Source organism: Gopherus flavomarginatus, chromosome 8, assembly GCF_025201925.1.
Source record: "Gopherus flavomarginatus isolate rGopFla2 chromosome 8, rGopFla2.mat.asm, whole genome shotgun sequence".
NCBI lineage: Eukaryota > Metazoa > Chordata > Testudines > Testudinidae > Gopherus > Gopherus flavomarginatus.
Window position 1 is genome coordinate 91,103,548 of NC_066624.1, and position 18,441 is coordinate 91,121,988.

Below are 18,441 nucleotides of genomic sequence, written 5' to 3' on the forward strand. Positions count from 1 at the left end.
AAATGAACAAACTGTTAACGAGTGACAGTAGGCTGTACATAAGCAGTTCATTACTTTGCTTTGATCAGTTATCTCCTCCCCTATGCCTTACCTTTTGCTATGCATCCTCCCCACCACTAATTGCCGCCTCCTCCCTTACCACTTAACCCCCAACTTATGCCCCTGCCTACTCCCTTACTCATAACTCTCCTTTTGCACCCACCACAGCATCTCTTCTACCTGCCATTACCCTTTACACCATTTCCACTTTTCACTTCGCCTTTAAGCTGCCTCCCTTCAGCCTTCTGCACCTATTCAATACCCCATAGCTCCTCTGCTCCAGTCTTGCCTACCCCTGTGTCAAACCCCTCTCTGTCCTCTCCTTCCATTGTAACGCATCCCCCACACTCCTCTCCCTAGTGCAGAGTTCCTAGATGGGGCAAGGTTGGGTCTTTGCCCCTCTCATCCCTGGGTCCCATGTGGTGACCACTGCCATTCTCTGTCTTGCTTCCTCCTTGTAGGTTCCCTGGTTCTTGACCTCCCACAGCCCACTCTCCTCTGAGCTTGCCCAGTTTCTCTCCGCACCCCATCACCAGAGGAGGAATGGTCAGGTTGGGATCTCACATGGGTGGTTTGAACCAGTCTCCACCAAACAACTGGCAAGCACCTCTTGCTTCCTGCCAGGATGAAGAGACTTTTCTCCAGAGAAGCACCTCAGAGCCTGGGATCCATCAGTGAAATATTGAACCTGGGCAACAGGTCTCGGCGAGAGGCTAGTAGGACAAGAGATGGGTCAAAGATTGCGGGAATGGGAATTGAGGACTTGGGGACCTACCACGGGGGAAAAAAGGCAGATAACTGGAGCTGTCACCACAAGGGACCTGGGTCATGAGTGAGGGGCGAAGACCCAGCCCTGTCCCATTTAGGAGTTCTGCACTGTGGAGAAGGGTCGGTGGGGTAAGGTGAAGGAGTCAAAGTGGAAGGGGGAACAGGTGGAGGAGAGGCCCTCTCGTATCCCAGGGCAATTTGAGCACCGATTAATACAGGGGTTCTCAAACTTCATTGCACCACGACCTTCTTCTGACAACAAAAATTACTACAGGACCCCAGGAGGGGGGACCAAAGCCTGAGCCCGCCTAAGCCCTGCCACCCCGCGGGGAAGGAAGGGCAAAGCGAAAGCCTCACTGCCCTGGCTGGGGTACCAAAGCTGAAGCCCAAGGGTTTCAGCCCCAGGCAGGGGGCCTGTAAACTTAGCTCTGCTGCCCAGGGCTGAAGCCCTTGAGCTTGGGCTTTGGCCCTGGGCCCAAGCAAGTCTAAGCTAGACCTGGCAACCCCATTAAAATGGGGTTGCGACCCACTTTGAGGTCCTGACCCACAGTTTGAGAACAGCTGGACTAATAGTTTGTTCGTGTTGATCTAAACCTGTTTTTAAGAGGATGACATCGAATTCTTAATGCGCGGCAGTTGCGTCCACAAGTTGCAGTTACCATAACACAAAATTATCTATTATTTTATCATGACTGTGCTGTAAATTATGCATAATTTTACTGTGACAAAATCAAATCCCTATTCACTTCTCGATTTCCAGATACAAGATGTGGCCCAGAGAGTGATGTTTGTTTTTTAATATCCACACTTGGACAGGAAGTAACCTTTCTTCTTTTGGAAAGGTGCACGTCCACAGTGATACGTGTCTCTGTCATCTAGAGACTGGATTATAGCAATGCTTCTATATGGGGTACATATTAATACTACTCGTACATCAACTAGTGCACAATATGGTAGCTCAATTGAGGGGTGTAACAGTCACCAGGTTAATTATGAGGTGGAGGGTCATCTGAATAAGGGGTTCTCTACTCTGACATTTGTTTCCCTTATACAGTTTCCAAAACAAATCTCACCTCTTCTCCCAGGATTTGGATTGGAAAGGAAGAGTATCTTAGTGGAGGTTATAAGAGTTTTATGTTTTGAAATGTGAGGATTTGTGAGGATCCTTGTTTTGGGGGTAATTTCTATTTATTATTGCTTTTCTAAGAGTTTTCTCATGTGTTAAATATGTACCCAGAGCATTGGAAAGATGCATTTTTATAAACTGAAATAAATAACAAGTGAATTCCATCCTTCTCTACTCCATTCACCTCACTGAGGAGGAAACTTCAAGTTGTAATTGTGATAATTGAAATTATAATATTAATGGGCATTTTAAAATATCAGTATATGGAAATTCAAAAAGCATACCTACATGTAAAATTAAGCTTACCCATTACAAAAATTAAGATAACATAAATATATTAAGTTATGCATATAACAAGAACAGGATAGAACATACTGCATAAAGGCAATATGGCTGAAAAACTATGTGCAGTGTGGCTGTGGGAAACACAACTTTATATGTCTTGAATTTTATTTTTACCATTGCAACCTTAGTCCCTGATCATGCAACATATTCCATGCAGTTGATCCTTAGACCTACATCGATCCTGTATGGGATGTAGTCCTAAATGTGAGTTTAACTTTATATTTTGTATGTAGAGGCCACAAAGAATCAATGCGATCCTGTAAAGTGGGCTCTGGACTATGTTCTGTTCCTGGCCTTGTCATTGACTTGTTGCATGACCTTGGGCAAGACACTTCACCTGTCTGTGCCTCTGTTTCTCCTCCCACTCTTTTGTCTATCTTGCCTACTTAGAGTGTAAGGTCTGTGGGGAAAGAACTGTCTCTTACTATTTGTACGTACCATGCCTAGCACAATGGGACCCTGATCTTCATTAGGGCCTCTAGGTGCTGTTTTAATAAAAATAATAGATTATTTGAGTGTCCTTTTTAAACTAACATTGATAGGTGTTTTTTAAAAGCAGGAGTGTGCTATAACACATTGTTTTTTCAGACGCAGACATCGATCTAGCAGTAGCTCTTCATATGGATCCAAAAGAAAACGCAGTCGTAGTCGATCAGGGGGCCGAGGAAAATCCTATAGGTCTCAGAGATCAAGATCAAAGAGCAGAACAAGAAGGTATGATTTTCATTTTCTCCTGCCTTCCTTCCCCTCAGGAAGAAGTAATAATCAAATAGTCATGTTTTTGGTTTTTTAATCTATTTCCCTCATACTTTTACTAAAAAATGCTATTATCATAGATTCTTTTTTAATTATTAAATGATTTGTTGCTGATTGTTTAAAATGTTCTAAAACCAGATTAATATTTTAGATTTCAAATGAAACATTCTAAAACATATTTTGATAAATAGAATTTAGCTAAAATCTATGACTAAGCTATAATATGTCATAGAGAGATAATTCTAAGAAGTTGTGTTGGAAGCTAGAAGATAGCTATCTGCTCTTTGAATATATGCTGCTTTGGCCATTTTTTAAACCATTAACATAAAATCAAGGCCTTTTAAGTGAATATAGTTGTGCTTTTTCTTTAAAAGTAAAAAAAAAAAAATGAGAATTTAATACATCAGTTTGTCATATAATTAATTTGACAAAAAAACTGACTTCTGAAAATAAAACTTCTAACATCATCATCCTGGAGTACTGATAGCCTGTGAAATTCAATATAAAACATTTTAGAGAAACCAAATCTTTAAGACAGAAGGAAGGAACCTTTTAAAATCAATGTTAGTAAAGATCAAGATTCCCTTTTTGTAAACTTCAAGTAAAAGGGGAAATTCTTTTGGATTGAGAGAGCTTTACTTACAAAAGGGCCTCTACAGCATTATAAATAGAGCCTTATTCTTATTAATGGACAGTTGGTTTTTTTTTTTCTTTGGGACTGCAGAATTCCATTTTTGAACTTTTTCCTGTCTCACCATGTGAAATTAGCTTATTCTTCAGTGCTTATATCTTATACAAGCCATGTGTGTAGTGGTTATGTCTGGTGGACTTTGCCAGGTATCCTCAGTCTCCAGATAGATATTGGAGTTTGGGATATGCTAGCCATCAAACTGGCATGTCATTTCAAATTCTCTGTAACTTAAAAATTCAAATTGGGGAACACTTAGGCCTTGTCTACACTACCGTGGTAAGTCGACCTAAATTATGCTACTCCAGCTATGTGAATCAATGTTGCTTAAGTCGACTTGCTGCAGTATCTACACCGCGCTGCTCTCATTTTGGTGGAGTACTGGAGTCAACTGGAGAGTGCTCTGTGGTTGATTTAGCGGGTCTTAGACCCACTATATCGACTCCCGCTGCATCTATCACAGCAGCGTCTATCCTCGGTAAGTGCAGACATGGCCTTAGATGAGAAGATGAAGTACATACTGTGCATTTGGCTGGTCAGATGCAAAGGACAGCTAAAAATAAGCCTTAGACTGGCTTAACTGTAACAATCTGAAAATTCCTTGCCTGTTCACAGATAGGTGGTTTTCTGTGAACCAGGCATATAGTGGTTTTATGTGTGTATTATTGGCTTATCATAGACCAGCCCTAATTACTTTTCATTTCTCTCCCATCCGTGGCCCTCTCAAAAAGAGAGGGTTTAAAGTCGATGCAAATTTCTGATGTTTCATGTTCAGATGTATATAAAACCAAGATTTGCAGACATATGTGGTGTGGAAAGCTATAGCTTTTTTGGTAAATTTGATTGTGACTAATAGGGGTTTTTGATAATAACAAACAGAATTGTTATTAAAAAAAATTGACCATGTTCTAAAAGTGTATCCATGTGTTAACTCTGGAAGTAGAAGGTTTCAAAAAGTATTATAGCATGCTTTAATTTTTTTTGTAACTTAAAAAAAAAAAAGTTTCCTACTCTTATTTAAACGTGTATTCTCCGAAAAAATCTGTTCATTATCAATGGCTATCAACATTATTGTTCTAGTCACTCTCTATTGAATTTTTTTGGCCTATATCCTGTTACTGAATGATAACTACCAGACAGGTAAGGCACCCAGTTCTGAATTTTTGTATGAAGTATTTAAGTGGTGGTTTTAGTTTTAAATATACCTAATTAGGAGAATTGTTTTCTAAATGTGGCTAAAGAAATGAGCAGTTTTTTCACCATCATTGTTCATATGTGCATTATAACTGTTGTCTGGATACTTGTTTCTTCGGAACATGTGTAGTAGCATTTTGGTTATTTAAGCAGCTTGATTGGTTCTCCAAATGGACTTTGACAAGAATCAGGCGATCACAATAGCAGCTATTGAACTCAGTGGGAATACTTGTGCATAAATGTTTGCTGATTCGGCTCAAAGTTTACAAAAAATTGGATTTAAAATAATTAAATGGCAAAAGCATAGGGTGCAAATGGAAGTATATTTAGTAAGCCAGATATTGAATTTTAGGGAATATAGGAGCTACACAGTAATTTACAGAGCTGTTGGAAGTGGCGCGGGTTGAGGGGCGTACTGGCCACCGCTTCCAGCAGTTCCCGTTGGCCTAGAGCAGCGAACCGCGGCCAGTGGGAGCCACGATCGGCCAGACCTGCGGACGCAGCACGTAAACAAACCAGCCCGGCCTGCCAGGGGCTTTCCCTACACAAGCGGCGTCTGAAGTTTGGGAAACGCTGGACTAAATGATTTGAGCTTTTGATAGTTAGTCCCATGGTACAAAATGTTACTTATTTATGAAATGTATGGTGTTTACAACAGTCTATTTTTTACATAATTTTGGAAGCATTGCTGTAGTTGAGTTTTAATTACTAACCTCAAGCGTGTTTTTAAGTAAATAGGTATGAGAAGTACCCTAAACTGCAAAGGGAGAAGGACATTTAGCACATTTACTTGTAAGCTTTCAAGCTCATGAGGTCACACTGGCTGCTCCACTTTGTTTTCCTAGTATGCACCATGCTGTGATGTTACAGCTACCGTTAACCATGGAACAGGCTAATTTCTGGGGAGGAGTTATGTCAATTACTGTTTTTTTTCTTTTCCTTGCAAGGATTAAAAGTATATGCTGAATAAAATAGCAAAAAACATACAGAACATTGTAAAACTTTGCAAGATTATTCAGAAACACAATTGACTTTACCCAGATAGCTGGACTTTGTTTTCTGTGATAACACATTGTGTGTGTGTGTGCGTGCAGGGACTATGCTGCAGAACAAGAGCTGGGTGGTCTGACTTCCTTGGGGTATTTAAAATGAACAGAAGGTAATATTTAGAATCAGTTACACTGCTTGCCTCTTTGTACCTACTTTATTTGGAGATGTTTAGCACTTAACTTTTTTAAAATAGTTACACAACAGCTTTAAAGCAGAATCTGATGGAATTTCCATTATAAACTTAATTTTGTGGAAGTGTTTTAATGTAGTTTCTTTGTTTTTTCCTTGTTGTGAAATTTGGTGTATACTTTATATAATGCAGTATAGGATCATTTAGGGCAGTGGTCCCCAACCTTTTTGTGGTCAGTAGCACATTCATGTTTTCAGAAGAGTGTGGCGGGTGCCAACAATTTTTCAAGGCTTATTTTGTATTTGTACATTAAATAATACAAAAAACATATTTACTATTACATAATATATGAATCCATAAGATAAAAAGGGTAATTTTACGTGTAAAAAGTATTAATTACATTATTCGGCAATTATTCTTTCACCTTACCATGTGAATTTGTTTTTTTTTATCTACCTGTAAGAAAAATTAAGGAGATTTTACAAAATAAATATCATAAACAGTTTTCATCTCATTTATTTTAAAAAAGTAAAACATAGTTGAACTGCTGGTCCAAATATATTTATTATTCTTACTTCAACATAGAATGAAGCCTGCAGCCCCGGAGTTCTCTGTCCCCGGCAGGTGCGGGGCTGTGGCTTCTCTCTGGCTTAAGCTGTGGCCCTGCGCCTGCCAGGGACCGAGAACACTGATGCCCGAAGCCTGCAGCCCCAGAGTTCTCTGTCCCCGGAGAGAAGCCACGGCTCGGCACCTGCCGGGGACAGAGAACACCGGTGCCCTCAGCCTGCAGCCCCAGAGAAGCAGGAGAGAAGCTGCAGCCCCATGCCTTCCAGTGACCAGGAACACCGGCGCCTGCAGCCTACAGCCCTGGAGTACTCTGTCCCCAGCGGGTGCGGGGCCCTGTCTTCTCTCCCCTGCTGGGCACTAGGCAGGCCCCACGCCTGCCGGGGACAGAGAACATCGGTGCCTGCAGCCCCGGAGTTCTCTGTCCCCGGCAGGCATGGGGCTGTGGCTTCTCTCCGGCTTAAGTTGCGGCCCCGTGCCTGCCAGGGACCGAGAACACTGGTGCCTGCAGCCTGCAGCCCTAGAGGTCTCTGTCCCTGCCAGGGACAGGGCCCCGGCTTCGAAGCCGGAGAGAAGCCGCAGCCCCACCCCTGCCGGGGACAGAGAACTAAGCCTGCAGCCCTGGAGAAGCTGGAGAGAAGCCGCAGGAACCTGCGGGCCCTGGAGTTCTCTGTCCCTGGCAGGTGCAGGGCTCCAGCTTCTCTCCCCTGCTGGGCACTAGGTGGGCGCACGTAAATGCTCCGGCGGGCGCCATGGCACCCACGGGCACTGCATTGAGGACCACTGATTTAGGGGCTTGGCTGTGATCATGAGCTGCCTGCTACTTACTGCTAATGGAGTTGTGCTCAGGTGGTAATGGGGGGTTGTGCTCTTCATGCTTAAAGGTTCAGGTTCAATCCCCAATAACAGCTTATGGAGTTTGAATGCATATGTACATCCATGGGTCTACTCGTATGTTCTCTGGTTGAGTTGGAGGACTGCAGGATCTGGCCTTCTAATTATACACTAAAGTTATTTTCTCATTCTGGATTTTGTACTCTGAATTTCCTCTCCGTTTCAAAGTTATAACAGTTATCTAAAATAGTCAGCCAAGTTCTGTGTCCGTTAAGATGTGCTCAAATTGGCTAAATGATGAACAATCATACAGTATATTAATGGTAAGGTGTCTAGTAGAATTATGTAACATTTTAACAAAGAAATTAGAAACTGCTAACAGTAGATACCCACCAGGGCTTTGCAGCTCTTCTTATCCCTTTCTGACAGCATTTTTCTTTCCCCACTCCTTTCTTTTTCTGTCACCGGTGCCTTTCTGCAGCTGCTGCTATTTTGCAATTCTGTGACTAGAAAGCTGTTAGTAGCACCAGAGTTCTGTCAAGTCTTCCTTATTCATTGGTGCTAATGGTAGTTATAATACAGTAGTGTAACATTTTTCATACCCCATTGCTACTTTCCCTTCTCAAAATCTGTTTGTGCGCCTGAAATCCAGTGACTTAAGGATTTGTAGTGCTGAGGTCATTGCTGAATAAGACTCCCCTGTGAATATCTCATACGGCTACCATAATTCCAGAGCTGGCTGTCATTAACTTTTGTTCGTGAGTCAATGCATATTTTACATCTGATTCAAAAACTAGATGCTGAAGGCTAAAGTGAATATTTGTTCATAGAGCGCCTGTGATGCATGTGACACTTTTGATGTCAGATAAGGAACCTGATTTTACCATGTAAGTAAACTGAATAAGGAGTGGGAAAGAAGGGATGCAATGCAAAAGCAAAGTGACCTGAGCAGTTGTTTAGTACACCTTACCAGTTCCTTGTAGGTGTATAGAGGCTGTCTGCATCACTCCCTACACTTGGAACAAAATGTGGAGTTGTGAGTGGAAGAAAGAGAGCAAGGATTCTGCAAAGGTGAGGAGGGAAGTTGGCAGATTGTAACCAAAGAACATTAGAAGCTGACATCAGAAATGTGTTGAAGGCTTCAATAAAAGAGAACCTTCTGGTCATGTAAGCATCTTGTATCCTAAGGTGAATTTATGCAAAGGATTTCTCAGCAAAACACAGCTAACTGCCATCTGCTGAATTTATATAGCAGTAACAAAAGGTGCACAAAGACAATTGCTATTAGCTTTAAAAATAATTCTTGTTGATGTCCTGGCAGTGGAACATGGAGGACTGGAGTTAAAATGTCTTTGGTTTTCTGGGTTGGGAGTCTGAAGAGGCAGCTCACCCAGCCCTGTGTATTTCTCTTTGTGTTTTTTAGATGACTTCCCTCTCTATGTTCCTAACTAAAATTTGGAGCAGTTCTAGTGAGAGTCACATTCACACTCCATCTCAGACCTGGATGAGGTTGTTGCAATGTGGGGCCAGAGTGAGGTTAAAAAGGGGGTTGGGTGGCTGGGGAATGTGTGTGTGTATTTAACCACATCTGATTCAGAATATAGTAACTATTAGACTTCCTTGTCTCCATTTAAAAGTACATACGTTCTCATGACAAGCTATGTTCCTAAGATGACCTGTTTGCTTTACAGTACCATATATAAGCATCATGTGATGTGACACTTGCTGTAACAAACACTATTTTTTGTTGAATAAGACATCAACTAGGCTCATGAAATACACGTAACCTTTTTGCTTTGTTTCTTGAAAGCTTTATCCTGCATAGCCTCTTCTCTGTCAAATATTTCATACTTTATCGAGTGTGGGTACCAGTTCTGAGCACTTGAGGAAGGAACATCTTTCTCTGCTATTTTGCTATCCTCCATTTGAGTTCTTGAAAGGGAGATAAACACAATAATTGAGCACGGTGAGAAATGAACGTAATGTAATGAATTGAAGTGCATAGGGTTTTGAGGTTTTTTTAATGGAAAATATTACCCATAAAGTTCACTTCTAATTTTATATTTTTTGGTCATGTCAGTATTAAGTTTCTCCAGCTTCATACAGGTGTTGCTGAAATTTGGTAAAATTGTGTAATCCAGTCACTGTGCACCAGGAATCAAACCTGAGCTCTCATGACTACTTTATTTTCCTATTTTTGACAGAGAATTTCAGGGTCTTAGTGCACAGGAGAAGATGGTGTAAAGAGGAAGTATTTACATTTTGTAGGTATTAAGGATTTTTAGGGGGAAAAGGTAGGGGCTAAATCATAGAATTGTAGGACTGGAAGGGACCTTGAGAGATCATCTAGTTCTAGTCCAGTCCTCTGCACTCATGGCAGGACTAAGTATTATCTAGGGCCTAGGCTATATCTGACCAGTGTTTGTCTAACCTGCTCTTAAAAAATCTCCAGTGATGGAGATTCTACAACCTCTCTAGGCAACTTATTCCAGTGTTTAACCACCCTAACAGTTAGGAAGTTTTTCCTAATGTCCAACCTAAACTGACCTTGCTGCTATTTAAGCCCATTGCTTCTTGTCTTGTCCTTGGAGGTTAAGAAGAACAATTTTTCTTCCTCCTCCTTGTAATAACCTTTTACGTACTTGAAAACTGATATAATGTCCCCCTTCAGTCCTCTCTTCTTCAGACTAAACAAACCGAATTCTTTCTATTTTCCCTTATAGGTCCTGTTTTCTAGACCTTCAGTCATTTTTGTTGCTCTTCTCTGGATTTTCTCCAGTATGTCCACATTTCCTGAAATGTGGTGCCCAGAACTGAACGCAGTACTCTAGTTGAGGCCTAATCAGTGCAGAGTAGAGTGGAAGAATTACTTCTCATGTTTTGCTTACTACACTTCTGCTAATACATCCCAGAATGATATTTGCTTTTTTTGGTAGTAGTGTTACACTGTTGACTCATATTTAGTTTTGTGATCCACTATGACCTCTACACCCCTTTCTGTAGTACTCCTTCCTAGGCAGTCATTTCCCATTTTGTATGTGTGCCATTAATTGTTCCTTCCTAAGTGAAGTACTTTGCATTTGTCCTTATTGAATTTCATCCTATTTACTTTAGACTATTTCTCCAGTTTGTCCCAATCATTTTGAATTTTAATCCCATCTTCCAACTCATCCCAGCTTGGTATTATCTGCAGACTTTATAAGTGTACTCTCTATGCCATTATCTAAATCACTGTGAAAATATTGAACAGAACTGGATTCAGAACTGATCCACATGGGACCCCACTTGAGATGCCCTTCCAGCTTGACTGTGACTGACTGATAACGACTCTCTTGGAATGGTTTTCCAACCAGTTATGCATCCACCTTGCAGGAGCTTCATCTAGGTTGTATTTCCCTAGTTTACTTATGAGAAGGTTATGCAAGACAGTATCTCAAACCTTACTAAAGTCAAGATATGCCACATCTACTGCTTCCCCCTATCCACAAGACTTGTTACCCTGTCAATGAAAGCTATTACTTATCACATTATCTTATGGGTTTTCACAAATTGCTTAATTATTTGCTCCATTATCTTTCCAGGTAATGAAATTAGGCTGACTCATCTGTAATTGCCCAGGTTGTCTTATTTCCCATTTTATAGATTGGCACTATATTTGCCCTTTTCCTTTCCTCGGGAATCTTTCTTGTCTTCCATGACTTCTTGAAGATAATCACTAATGACTCAGATACCTTCTCAGTCAGCTCTTTGAGTATTCTAGGATGTATTTCATTGAGCCCTGGTGACTTGAAGACATGTAACTTGTCTTCCAGGGATTAGCTTGGATTACTAACACAGAAATTGAAAAGATTTTTGGAAAATTATTTTAACTAAGAGCTGGACAGGACTTGAATTGGGCTAGTATGTTCCTATATACTGTACTGCATTGCACCACAACCCTCTTCTGATGACAAAAATTACTAATGACCCCATGTCAAGGTATTATTCCCACTTTGAACTTTAGCGTCCAGATAGTGGGAACCTGCATGTACCCTTCTAAGCTTAATTCCTAGCTTAGATCTGATAGAGCTGCCACCAACCAAAAATATAGTGTTTTGGTACACTTCCTGTCCCCCAAACCCGTTGGGTCTTAAAACAAAGAGAAATAAACCAATCCCCCTCCTTTCCCCCTCCCAGACTTTCCCTGAGAGATCACTGTGATCCAAACTCCTTGAATCTTAAAACAGAGAGGAATTAACCTTTCCCTCCCTTCTTTCCCCCCACCACTCCCTGGTGAGTTCAGACCCAATCCCCTTGAGTCTTAAACAAGGAAAAAAATCAATCAGGTTCTTTAAAAAAAGAAAATTTTTTATTTTTTCTTTTTTTAATTAAAAGCTATCTCTGTAAAATCAAGATGGAAAATGTTTACAGGGTCTTCAGCTTATATAGACTAGAGAGACTCTCTCCCCACTAGCCTAAGAAACAAGTTACAGCAAACAGAGGTAAAATATCCATCCAGCAAAATACACATTTGCAAATTAAGAAAACAAACCTAAAACTAATCCGCCTTTTCTAGCTAGTACTTACTATTATGAACATGAGAGACTGTTTTAGAAAGAATGGAGACAGATCTGGTTGTACATCTGGTCCCTCTTAGCCCCAGGAGCGAACAAAGAACAAAACAAACAGCACAAACAAAGACTTCCCTCCACCAAGATTTGAAAGTGTCTTGTCCCCTGATTGGTCCTTTGGTCAAGTGTCAGCCAGGTTCACTGAGCTTGTTAACTCTTTACAGGTAAAAGAGACATTAACCCCTAACTATCTGTTTATGACACCCCAGAAAGGGGGACTGAAGCCTGGCCCCTAGGCAGGGGTTGGGGGAGCAGAGCCCAAGGGCTTCAGCCTCGGGCAGCGAGCCTGTAACTTAGCCCTGCCTCCTAGGGTTGAAGGCCTCTGGCTTTAGTCCTGGGTGGTGGGGCTCAGGCTCTGGTTCTGGGCCCCAGCAACTCTAAGCCAACCCTCGTGACCCCATTTAAAATGGGGTTGTGACCCACTTTGGGGTCCTGACCCACAGTTTGAGAACCGCTGCTGTATTGTTACCTCTCTGAGACCACTGACATCTTGCTTTACCTCCTTCTCCCAATGTTAGTTGTGAATGGCCACCGCTCCTAAGCTACTGCAAGCAGCTGTTGCAGGACATGAGACAGCAGTGGGGAGCCAGTGCACAGCCTTCCAGTGTAGGGGAGAGAGCCATCTGGTGGTGATAACTGTTGCTCTTGTTGGCCAGGAGTGAATACTGGGGCTCTTGTCCCACGGGTCATGGTCAGGAAAGAAGACATAATGTGGTGGGAACAGGTCATGAGTAGTGTTGTGGGTGGAGCTGGTGCTGTGGGCAGAGCCTGAGTGATTATCACCACCTACTCTTTTTCCAGTCTGATTGTGGAGCTGGAAGGAAGATAGTGGGTGCTGATGAGCGCTCTAGTCAGACAAGAACATGAGATGTGTGTTATAATACAAAAGTATCTCTTATTTCCTAGTAAAGGATAGGACAGAAATTACAGTTGAGCTTGAGGAAGGGCAGATTGGGATCAGAGTTAAATTAAAGAAAAGTAATGGGATGTCAGATAAAGAAGGAAATAAAAATGGAAGAGGACCTTGACATATTGAACATTACTGAAAAATGGTGAAATGACCACAGACACATAGGACCTGGCTATAAACTCCACAGGAAGGACAGATTAGGCCAAAAAGACTGAGTGGTAGTACTATATATAAGAGAGAGCTTTGACTCTAATGAGGCAGCACTGAACATAGCCACTGGGTGTGAGGGAATGGCTATTAGAAAAAAGTGAAAGCTTCAAACTACTACTTAACCACCAAAGTGCTAATTTGTCCTTTAGTAGCAGCCGTTACATACATTGTTATTTTTACTCACTCCATATTGTGAAGTTGGACCTGTTTAGTACTTTTTTTTTTTAGTAGAATGATAGTTAAAAGTGGCTGTGTAACCAAAACTGCTGCTGAAAGGGTATCGGGGCTTCTGGAGAATAGGGGAAGAGAGGAAGTTCCACATAGTCCAAAAAACCTTTTATATATGAAACAAAGCAAAAAAAAAATATAAAAAAAAAAGTAAAAGAAAGTTAGACAAGAAATATATTAAAAATACTCTTAACAGGAGTACATGTTTTCCCTTTTCACACAGTAAACAGTTAGTCTGTGGAACTCATTGCCGCAAGACACAACAGAGGAAAAAAATATTGAATATTCTAATAGCAGTAAACTGCCAGAACATGCATTACCTTTTGGTGCACTTTTTCAGTGGCTGAAGGCATGAAGCTGAAAATGTACTCAAGGCATATATACAATAGCTTACTAATGTGTTCCCTAGCATGGCTTATTGTTCATCAAATGTTACAATTGAGTAACACAAGGATTAATGATCTCTAGAATAAGTGTTCTATGTCCATTTTACTCACAATCTCCGTCTGCTTGTTTAAATATTGATATCAAAGACTTGAACCTGGGTTTCCTTTGTGGTAGACATAGCTTCTCAAACTGTTCCAAAATAAATGTAATACTTGGTCAGTAAGTTGAGGCATCTTTCATCTTTTCATTAACAATACTCAAAACCCTTTCAGATATTTCAAGTTTTGATTAAAAGCCTTCAAATGAAAGCCAACAAAATGAACAAATGTGACACAAGCAGCGCAGTTGTATTAGAACATTATAAGTTCACACTATCCATTATTTTTTGACCTACTGCTTGTGAAAGGTGGTACATTGACAAACATATGGGCTGCAGTATGTTTAATCATTGAATAGGTACAGGTTGGGATGTGGCAAGGAGGGCAGAAGCTTTCCTAGACCACTGTGTGTCTCATTCTTCTGCCAATGTACTTCAACTTTGATCAGGAAGAATCACCTTTAAGGGTGAGCAATTGTAGTGATTCTTCCACTGGGAAGTGGACTGAGACCACAAAACTCATTTGATATTGGAGACTGAAGAGCTGTTAACTGTATTTCAATTCCTATTTACCTGGCCTGGATTTGAAACAGTGATATAGAGTCTGCAAGCTATATCTCATTATCAGTTTCTTTTCTCTCTCCAGCCTCCAACAACATTAGAGTACTTTGTGCTTTCAAATTAATGAGCATGTCACTGAAAGTGTGGTCAGTCTAACATGTTTTTTGTAATTTTTCTAACAGGAGTTTTGTAAGGGTTAATAATAAATGATGTACAGAGCTTTGAACATGTAAAGCACTTGAAGTATCAAGTATTCTCAAAAAAATTGTAAAGTTAAATCCTGTTCTAGTTATTTTTAATATTTTGAGTAGGTATTATGTTTTTGTCACCTAAATGGATTTTTCTTACTTTATCTCAGAATATAAGAAAATATGTGCATATTGCAATTATTTATTTTATGTCAGATGCATCTTAAGAGTCAAGAAGTAAGGCTGCCAAGCAATGCTATAAATTTAAAACTGTCCTACAGCAAGATAGTATGATGCAAATATGAATTAATAAGATCACAAACTGAATTTCAGCAAAACAACCATGATTTACATTAAATTAGGAAATTTAAAACCGATTTAGTTTGTTTTACTGAGCATTTGCTTAATAACATTTCGCCTTCTTGCAATCTTTTTAAAGACAATAATTCGTCTGTGAAATGCAGGCACATCCTCAGTAGAAAAATTGAAAGCAACAGCTCACTTTCTGAAACCACACATATAGTGATAGAAATATTTCAGCTCTACAAAATTTAATAAATCATCCCATTTCCTAATTTGATCATATTAGATGCTGATGTGGAAGAAGCATTTCAAATACCATCTCCTCATTAATATACATCAGTCTGGGGAATAGAATGGAATACTTATGCAGAGATGTCACAGTTACTGTTTCTTAGTTTACTAAGTGGAACAGGTTGATGTGATACTGGGTGCTATTTGTCAATGTCTTGTTAAAATGGTTTGGGTCGAGTTATGGAGTCCAGAAAGACGGTGGCTGATAAATCAAAAGTGGATTGAGTGGACAGGAGGTAGTGATTGATACTGTGACAGGATATGAAGAAAGGAATCTTAATACAAGCATGCATGATATTGAATATGAGAAGGAAAATGGCCCTGGAGTATGGATATTATTCAGGGGAATGAGAATAATAATATCAGCTTGAAGTTATTGCTGGATGAATATTAGGATAGTTCTTATTAGAGTATTATGCTTCTCTAGGATGGAGGAACTAAAATAGGTATAATTTATATGTGCATAGAGTATTAACCTATGTCTTGAGTTTATTACAATTGTTTTTCCATGTTAATAGAAAATAACTGTTTTTCTTACACATCAAATCTCCAAATTTAAATCTTTGAATTCATAGGGCTTCAAACAGAATAAAACAAAGGATACTAAACCTTATTTCTTGATTTCATGCAATCCAGTGACTATAGAGTACTGTATTGTAATTGTGTTTAAATCTGAGAGTTTGTATTTTATTGTCTGTTAAGCATTTTTGGCTTCTACTGTTACCTGAAATTGAAAGCTGCTGTCATGAAATATTTTTGAATTCAGTTCAGTTTTTAGATACTTCGACAATTACAGATCTAGATACCTAATAGATGAGACCTTCTAAAAATGATCAAGGTTGGTAATGTTGGTGTTTCTGGATTACCAATGAAAAATATTTTCTGCCCAGGACTTTTATTTGAAAATACTTTACTCTTTAATTACAAATTTTCCTCTTTAACAGATTTTATGTTGAAACGTGTGCATGCTGTTGTAAGCAGGTGGAAAGGAGGCTACTTGCTATGGGTAGTTTCAGAAAATTCTCATTTATTTTTAGGTTAAAAACAAGATGGATGTTGATTGATCTTTCTGCTGTCCTGGTATTGTAAACTAGAGTTAATTCATGGTCAACCCTAATAATTTGTCAGAATTCTTTTAGTTTAGAATGTTTGCATCCGGGAAGGATGTGGTCTCCTGCTTATGCAAAGAAGTACAGTGTGAGAGAGGTCAAGGAAGGAATAATACTAAATTGTGGACAACTCCACCCACTCAGTGTACTGGCTATTCACATGTGCAAGATAGCACTAGGTTTAAGTGATAATCTTTAAAATGCATTGCCAGAATTATGAGTCACATAAAGTAAGACATTACTGCTGGAATTACAAGAAAGTGTGTTTCTGTTTTGTTTTAAGCACTACTCCTGAAAACTCTCTACTGCTTCAAACGCAAGTATAGGGCTTGATCCTGCTCCCACTGAAGTCAGTGTAAGTCTTGCTGTTGACTGAGCAAGATCAAGCTCATCTTCAATCTCAAACATTTATTAATAGTCAATGCAAACAATAATAGTACAGCACTTTATTACAGATATTAGGCTTTTTGGAAAATAAAATCCCTTTCAGGATTCTGTTGCTTAAAATGTTCTGTCGTTTTATGCACAGATACTTACTACTTTTTTTAAGAGAATGATTTGATTTTCCTTAAGTAAAGATTCTGAACCATCAGCTAAGTATGCAACGATACCACTAACAGAAAATGTGAATGAAAAACTTTTAAGATGACCTATATGGCAGTACTGTCAACTAGCCTGAGCAGACTCTATTGATACTATTTGCCTTTTATTGGTAGACCATTCCTTTTTATCTGCTGTCTGCTGATAGTCTGGGTCATTTTATGTGTGTTTGTGGTGAAAGTGCAGTAGATGTGGGATAAAGGTCTGTGGCATGAATTGGGGCTTAGAGCATTAATCAAAAGCATTGAAACAGCAATGCAGTCATCTCAAATCCATGCCATTAAAACCTACCACACTATTATGTATTTTGGTCATGCCACGTGCATTTAGCAAAAGAGCACTAAATTTTTTATGGCAGTTATTGTGTCTCTCCACTTGTAAAGCCAAACTACCTGGATACCACATCTCCACCAGAGAAGACTTGGGAGGGAACATAAGAACTATCATACTGAATCAGACCAGTGGTTGGTCTTGACAATTGGAAAAATGGGTCTTGACTTTAAATTGATGTAAAACAACTGTTTCGTCTCATGATATTGAACCTCAAAGATATCACTGGTCTAGAAATGGATATTTCTCATTCTGCATATCTGATTTTTTTTTTTATGGGGAAGTAGAAAATTGTGTCTCTGGAAAGTTAATTATCCTTTTATAACAAAACATCTATCTGAAAGTTGCTCCATCGCTTGGAATGATATTACTTCTGGTAGAGATGTATTAGTGAACAAAGTGCCGGTGAGGTGGTTAGAAGCTCATTATAAATGTGCTTTATCATAAATACTGCATAATATCCGGCTCTGCAGTTGTTTACATAGCTACTATGATGTATATTTCTGTAAATATGTATTTAATCTCAGTGTCTAAATATTTGAAGTATTTGTTTTGGCTGTGTAAGTAACTGAAGCTCTGCAAAATGTCAGTAAGTTCTTCAGATGAATCCGTTTTTACACAAGATAGCTATTTGTCTAGATACACTGCATTACAAGTAGAGATGGTGACAACATTTCCAACAGAAAAAATTTCCAATGGAAATTGCCTCTTCAACTAAAACTAAAAGGTTTGTGGGTGTGGGAAAATTCAGTTTGATTGAAATTTATTTTTTCAAAAAAAAATTGGAAATGAAAAATTTAAGAAATTTTTGTTTTGATTTAGGTGAAGGGTGTAATTTGCTTATTTTGTTTTTCTGTAATAGAAAAAAGTGAATGGTTTTCCCATTGAAATGAATGCAAAACTTTAATGAAAAACAAAACTAGTGGAAAATTTAAAACAAAACTATTTTAAGTTCTTTTGATATTTCCCCTGAAATATACTTGCCTTGTTTTAACCAGCTCTAAATAAAAAATGCCTGTTTAAGTATCAAGTTGTAGTAACAGCCTACCCACAGCTTTTAAAAATTCTGGTAGCAGCATGCTATCAGAAACTTACATTTCGCATCCATAACATCAGATGTCAG

At 39.4% G+C, this 18,441-nt stretch overlaps 1 protein-coding gene across 1 annotated transcript in view; it reads left to right on the plus strand.

Annotated features, from left to right (window-relative positions):
* Positions 1–18,441, plus strand: part of RSRC1 (arginine and serine rich coiled-coil 1) — a 355,820-nt gene that overhangs the window by 13,957 nt on the left and 323,422 nt on the right. The window contains exon 3 of the mRNA XM_050963724.1: positions 2,867–2,992. Within this exon, the coding sequence (XP_050819681.1) occupies positions 2,867–2,992 (126 nt within the window). The remainder of the gene's footprint in view (positions 1–2,866; positions 2,993–18,441) is intronic.